At 42.3% G+C, this 7,500-nt stretch overlaps 1 protein-coding gene across 1 annotated transcript in view; it reads right to left on the reverse strand.

Annotated features, from left to right (window-relative positions):
- Positions 1 to 7,500, reverse strand: part of LOC129833716 (rab11 family-interacting protein 4A-like) — an 84,391-nt gene that overhangs the window by 51,646 nt on the left and 25,245 nt on the right. Inside the window, exon 2 of the mRNA XM_055898492.1 lies at positions 5,647 to 5,734. Within this exon, the coding sequence (XP_055754467.1) occupies positions 5,647 to 5,734 (88 nt within the window). The remainder of the gene's footprint in view (positions 1 to 5,646; positions 5,735 to 7,500) is intronic.

The raw sequence follows: 7,500 nt of genomic DNA on the forward strand, positions 1-7,500 counted from the left end.
GGAGAGAGGAAGGAAAGGGGAAAGGACGGATGAGTGCTCTTATACACTGTTCTACTCATTAAACACAGGAGCTTTACACACAGAGAGAGAGCGAGAGAGAGAGAGAGAGAGAGAGAGAGAGACACACACACACAAACACACACACACACAAACAAACAAACAAACAAACACACACACACACACACACACACACACACACACACACACACACACACAGAGCCACAGAGAGAGACACACACACACAGAAACACACACAGAGAGAGAGAGAGAGAGAGAGACACACAGAGACACACACACACACACACACACAGAGAGAGAGAGAGAGACAGTCTCTCTCTCTCTCTTTCACTCTCTCTCTCTGTCTCTCTCGTTGAAGGGCAACATGGTGCCAGGCAGGGAACCATCCCATGGGCACACAGCCCGGGTTGGCACACACTTTATTGATGCCCTAGAAATGGCAGAAATGGCATGTTCCCAGTGCTGGCCAGGCAGTTGTGCAGGGTGGTGTGTGACCCATTTGCCAAGACTCAAGGCAAACATCTGGCAAACACAGATTTTAGGGCTAAGCCTAGTTTGGTGTCCCATCCATTTAAATTAGGGCTAAACCTAGTGTGGTGTCCCATCCATTTAAATTAGTGCTAAACCTAGTGTGGTGTCCCATCCATTTAAATTAGTGCTAAACCTAGTGTGGTGTCCCATCCATTTAAATTAATGCTAAACCTAGTGTGGTGTCCCATCCATTTAAATTAGTGCTAAACCTAGTGTGGTGTCCCATCCATTTAAATTAGTGCTAAACCTAGTGTGGTGTCCCATCCATTTAAATTAGGGCTAAACCTAGTGTGGTGTCCCATCCCTTTAAATTAGGGCTAAACCTAGTGTGGTGCCCCATCCATTTAAATTAATGCTAAACCTAGTGTGGTGTCCCATCCATTTAAATTAGGGCTAAACCTAGTGTGGTGTCCCATCCCTTTAAATTAGTGCTAAACCTAGTGTGGTGTCCCATCCATTTAAATTAGGGCTAAACCTAGTGTGGTGTCCCATCCCTTTAAATTAGGGCTAAACCTAGTTTGGTGTCCCATCCATTTAAATTAGGGCTAAACCTAGTGTGGTGTCCCATCCCTTTAAATTAGGGCTAAACCTAGCCCTAATGTCCCATCCATTTAAATTAGGGCTAAACCTATTGTGGTGTCCCATCCCTTTAAATTAGTGCTAAACCTAGTATGGTGTCCCATCCCTTTAAATTAGGGCTAAACCTAGTGTGGTGTCCCATCCCTTTAAATTAGTGCTAAACCTAGTTTGGTGTCCCATCCATTTAAATTAGGGCTAAACCTAGTGTGGTGTCCCATCCCTTTAAATTAGTGCTAAACCTAGTTTGGTGTCCCATCCATTTAAATTAGGGCTAAACCTAGTGTGGTGTCCCATCCCTTTAAATTAGTGCTAAACCTAGTTTGGTGTCCCATCCATTTAAATTAGGGCTAAACCTAGTGTGGTGTCCCATCCCTTTAAATTAGGGCTAAACCTAGTGTGGTGTCCCATCCCTTTAAATTAGTGCTAAACCTAGTGTGGTGTCCCATCCATTTAAATTAGTGCTAAACCTAGTGTGGTGTCCCATCCATTTAAATTAGGGCTAAACCTAGTGTGGGGTCCCATCCCTTTAAATTAGTGCTAAACCTAATGTGGTGTCCCATCCATTTAAATTAGGGCTAAACCTAGTGTGGTGTCCCATCCATTTAAATTAGTGCTAAACCTAGTGTGGTGTCCCATCCCTTTAAATTAGTGCTAAACCTAGTGTGGTGTCCCATCCATTTAAATTAGTGCTAAACCTAGTGTGGTGTCCCATCCCTTTAAATTAGTGCTAAACCTAGTGTGGTGTCCCATCCCTTTAAATTAGGGCTAAACCTAGTGTGGTGTCCCATCCCTTTAAATTAGTGCTAAACCTAGTGTGGTGTCCCATCCCTTTAAATTAGTGCTAAACCTAGTGTGGTGTCCCATCCCTTTAAATTAGTGCTAAACCTAGTGTGGTGTCCCATCCCTTTAAATTAGTGCTAAACCTAATGTGGTGTCCCATCCCTTTAAATTAGTGCTAAGCCTAGTGTGGTGTCCCATCCATTTAAATTAGGGCTAAACCTAGTGTGGTGTCCCATCCCTTTAAATTAGGGCTAAACCTAGTGTGGTGTCCCATCCCTTTAAATTAGGGCTAAACCTAGTTTGGTGTCCCATCCCTTTAAATTAGTGCTAAACCTAGTGTGGTGTCCCATCCCTTTAAATTAGTGCTAAACCTAGTTTGGTGTCCCATCCATTTAAATTAGGGCTAAACCTAATGTGGTGTCCCATCCCTTTAAATTAGTGCTAAGCCTAGTGTGGTGTCCCATCCCTTTAAATTAGGGCTAAACCTAGTGTGGTGTCCCATCCCTTTAAATTAGGGCTAAACCTAGTGTGGTGTCCCATCCCTTTAAATTAGTGCTAAACCTAGTTTGGTGTCCCATCCCTTTAAATTAGTGCTAAACCTAGTGTGGTGTCCCATCCCTTTAAATTAGTGCTAAACCTAGTGTGGTGTCCCATCCATTTAAATTAGGGCTAAACCTAGTGTGGTGTCCCATCCATTTAAATTAGTGCTAAACCTAGTGTGGTGTCCCATCCATTTAAATTAGGGCTAAACCTAGTGTGGTGTCCCATCCATTTAAATTAGTGCTAAACCTAGTTTGGTGTCCCATCCCTTTAAATTAGTGCTAAGGTTTAGCCCTAATTTAAATGGATGGGACACCAAACTAGGTTTAGCCCTAATTTAAAGTGATGGGACAACACACTAGGTTTAGCCCTAATTTAAATGGATGGGACACCACACTAGGTTTAGCCCTAATTTAAAGGGATGGGACACCAAACTAGGTTTAGCACTAATTTAAAGGGATGGGACACCAAACTAGGTTTAGCACTAAATTAAAGGGATGGGACACCACACTAGGCTTAGCCCTAATTTAAAGTGATGGGACACCACACTAGGTTTAGCCCTAATTTAAATGGATGGGACACCACACTAGGTTTAGCATTAATTTAAATGGGTGGGACACCAAACTAGGTTTAGCACTAATTTAAAGGGATGGGACACCACACTAGGTTTAGCACTAATTTAAAGAGATGGGACACCAAACTAGGTTTAGCACTAATTTAAATGGGTGGGACACCACACTAGGTTTAGCACTAATTTAAAGGGATGGAACACCAAACTAGGTTTAGCACTAATTTAAATGGATGGGACACCACACTAGGTTTAGCCCTAATTTAAAGGGATGGAACACCAAACTAGGTTTAGCCCTAATTTAAATGGATGGGACACCACACTAGGCTTAGCCCTAAAATCTGTCTTTGCCAGATGTTTGCCTTGAGTCTTGGCAAATGGGTCACACACCACCCTGCACAGCTGCCTGGCCAGCACTGGGAACATGTGCCATTTCTAGGGCATCAATAAAGTGTGTGCCAACCCGGGCTGTGTGCCCATGGGATGGTTCCCTGCCTGGCACCATGTTGCCCTTCAACGAGAGAGACAGAGAGAGAGAGTGAAAGAGAGAGAGAGAGACTGTGTGTGTAAAGCTCCTGTGTTTAATGAGTAGAACAGTGTATAAGAGCACTCATCCGTCCTTTCCCCTTTCCTTCCTATCTCCCTCTCTCCCTCTACTCTTTCCTCCCTCTCTCCCACTAGCCACTGGTGGGAGGGTAGGGGTGGATGAGGCTAGTGGCTGGGGTTGGAGCGGAGAGATGAGGGCTTTGGATTTGGTTTACACCCCAGCACTCTGCACCTGCTGGAGGTTAGCCCCGCCCCCATCCATGACACAACAAAAGCGGCCATTTTGTTGTTGTTTGAATCCCGGCCCCTTTAGGCAGAGAGACACAGAGCGTTGTTACAATGGTTCCACCTCTTTTAATTCATTCATTCCACTCACTGAGCCACACATTCTTCTCTGTGTGTGTGTGTGTGTGTGTGTGTGTGTGTGTGTGTGTGTGTGTGTGTGTGTGTGTGTGTGTGTGTGTGTGTGTGTGTGTGTGTGTGTGTGTGTGTGTGTGTGTGTGTGTGTGTGTGTGTGTGTGTGTGTGTGGTGTGTGTGTGTGTGTGTGTGCGTGTGCGTGGGTGATTGGAAGTGGAATAGCGGACGAGGAGGAGGAGTAAGGGTCGGCCCAAAATGCAGCGTAGGTTGAATCCATAATAATTTATTATAACAAGACGAAACACGATGAACACTTGAATAAACTCAAAACAACAAAACGAACGTAGACAGACCTGAACTAGAGAACTTACATAAAAACACGAAGAACGCACGAACAGGTACAGACTACAAACAAAACGCTACAGTCCCGTGTGGTAAGAACATACATAGAGACACGGAAGACAACCACCCACAAACAAACAGTGAGAACAGCCTACCTTAATATGGTTCTCAATCAGAGGAAACGTCAAACACCTGCCTCTAATTGAGAACCATATCAGGCAACACATTAAACCCAACATAGAAACACAATACATAGAATGCCCACCCCAACTCACGCCCTGACCAACTAAACACATACAAAAACAAGAGAAAATAGGTCAGGAACGTGACAGGATGGGACACCACACTAGGTTTAGCACTAATTTAAAGGGATGGGACACCACACTAGGTTTAGCCCTAATTTAAAGGGATGGGACACCCCACTAGGTTAAGGACTAATTTAAAGGGATGGGACACCACACTAGGTTTAGCACTAATTTAAAGGGATGGAACACCACATTAGGTTTAGCACTAATTTAAAGGGATGGGAAACCACACTAGGTTTAGCCCTAATTTAAATGGATGGGACACCACACTAGGCTTAGCACTAATTTAAAGGGATGGGACACCACATTAGGTTTAGCACTAATTTAAAGGGATGGGACACCAAACTAGGTTTAGCACTAATTTAAAGGGATGGGACACCAAACTAGGTTTAGCACTAATTTAAAGGGATGGGACACCAAACTAGGTTTAGCACTAATTTAAGTGAGTTTATTCAAGTGTTCATCGTGTTTCGTCTTGTTATAATAAATTATTATGGATTCAACCTACGCTGCATTTTGGGCCGACCCTTACTCCTCCTCCTCGTCCGAGGAGGAGGCATTAGATGAACGTTACACATCCCTTTAAATTAGGGCTAAACCTAGTGTGGTGTCCCATCCCTTTAAATTAGGGCTAAGCCTAGTGTGGTGTCCCATCCCTTTAAATTAGGGCTAAACCTAGTGTGGTGTCCCATCCATTTAAATTAGGGCTAAACCTAATGTGGTGTCCCATCCCTTTAAATTAGTGCTAAGCCTAGTGTGGTGTCCCATCCCTTTAAATTAGTGCTAAACTGAGTGTGGTGTCGCATCCCTTTCAATTAGTGCTAAACTGAGTGTAGTGTGCTATCCCTTTAAGAGGGTGTCTTATGTAGGAGTGAGAGAGATGCATTGTCTCTGTTCCACCACACTGGCTATTTATACATACAGAGATACATCCTCCCATATAGTCTCTATGGGCCTGATAGAGATTAGGGTGAAAACACACACACAGGGGAAGGGAAGGGAAGGGGAGAGGAGAGGAGAGGAGAGGAGAGGAGAGGAGAGGAGAGGAGAGGAGAGGAGAGGAGAGGAGAGGTTCTTACCCTTGATGGCGAACACGCCATAGCAGAAGTCTTTGAAGTTGATCCTGCCGTGAGCGTTGGGATCCAGGTACTTAGTCAACTTCTTCACCTGACAGAGACAAGTCAGATAAAATTGTATTTAACACATGCTTCGAATACAACAGGTGTAGACCTTACCGTGAAATGCTTACTTACGAGCCGTTATACAATACAGAGTTGTAAGTATGAACAATTTGCTAAATAACTAAGGAACAAAGTTATTTAGGCAGGTAGCCTAGTGGTTAGAGTGTTGGACTAGTAACCGAAAGGTTGCAAGATCAAATCCCCGAGCTGACAAGGTAAAAATCTGTCGTTCTGCCCCTGAACAAGGCAGTTAACACACTGTTTCCTGGTAGGCCGTCATTGTAAATAAGAATTTGTTCTTAACTGACTTGCCTAGTTAAATAAAGGTTAAATATTTTTTTAAAGACAGAGAGAGATCAGAAATTATTAACTCCAAAGTCTGAGTTGAGATTCAACAGCCAACCATTTAAAGTAGATTCACGTGACATTTAAAGTAGATTCACGTGACATTTAAAGTAGATTCAAGTGACATTTAAAGTAGCATTACGTGACATTTAAAGTAGCATTACGTGACAATTAAAGTAGATTCACGTGACATTTAAAGTAGATTCACGTGACATTTAAAGTAGATTCATGTGACATTTAAAGTAGTATACGTGACATTTAAAGTAGGTTTCACGTGACATTTAAAGTAGAATCAAGTGACATTTAAAGTAGAATCACAAGACATTTAAAGTAGCATCACGTGACATTTAAAGTAGCATCACGTGACATTTAAAGTAGAATCATGTGACATTTACAGTAGATTCACGTGACATTTAAAGTAGCATCACGTGACATTTAAAGTAGCATCATGTGACATTTAAAGTAGTATACGTGACATTTAAAGTAGGTTTACGTGACATTTAAAGTAGATTTCACGTGACATTTAAAGTAGGTTAACGTGACATTTAAAGTAGGATAACGGGACATTTAAAGTAGGATAACGTGGCATTTAAAGTAGGATCATGTGACATTTAAAGTAGGATAATTTAACATTTCAAGTAGGATCACGTGACATTTAAAGTAGATTCACGTGACATTTAAAGTAGATTCACGTGACATTTAAAGTAGGATAACGTGACACTTAAAGTAGGATAACGTGACATTTAAAGTAGAATCACGTGACACAAAGTAGGATCACGTGACATTTAAAGTAGGATTACGTGACACTTAAAGTAGATTCACGTGACATTTAATGTAGCATCACGTGACATTTAAAGTAGGATAACATGACATTTAAAGTAGGATAACGTGACATTTAAAGTAGGATACGTGACATTTAAAGTAGAATAACGTGACATTTAAAGGAGGATAACGTGACATTTAAAGCAGCCCTCATGTCAGTAACATAACAGTAGTAGTAAAGGAATGAAGAGTTCTGACTCTCACATGGGTTGATGTTTCAGCATTGTCTCAATGAAGAGTTTGGCGGTGGACGAGCCCTGAGCAGCATGCACTCGCAGTCACAAGCCTGCTAGAGTTAGCGGCAGGCAGACGAGCAATATCCACCGTCATAGTACAGATGAAGCCTGAGCTGGAATGTGAAGCTGACTGAAGCTGGTTAGCTGGTTAGCTGGCTAGCTGGTTAGCTGGTTAGCTGTAGAAAAGCCTGAATAGATCTATCTTGCATGGTAGTACAGTGGGGCAAAAAAGTATTTAGTCAGCCACCAGAAATCTTGCTTGTTTGTAGGTGACCAAATACTTATTTTCCACCATAATTTGCAAATAAATTCATAAAAAATCCTACAATGTGATTTTCTGGATTTTTTT

This window comes from Salvelinus fontinalis, chromosome 34, assembly GCF_029448725.1.
Source record: "Salvelinus fontinalis isolate EN_2023a chromosome 34, ASM2944872v1, whole genome shotgun sequence".
In the NCBI taxonomy this organism is placed as follows: Eukaryota; Metazoa; Chordata; class Actinopteri; order Salmoniformes; family Salmonidae; genus Salvelinus; species Salvelinus fontinalis.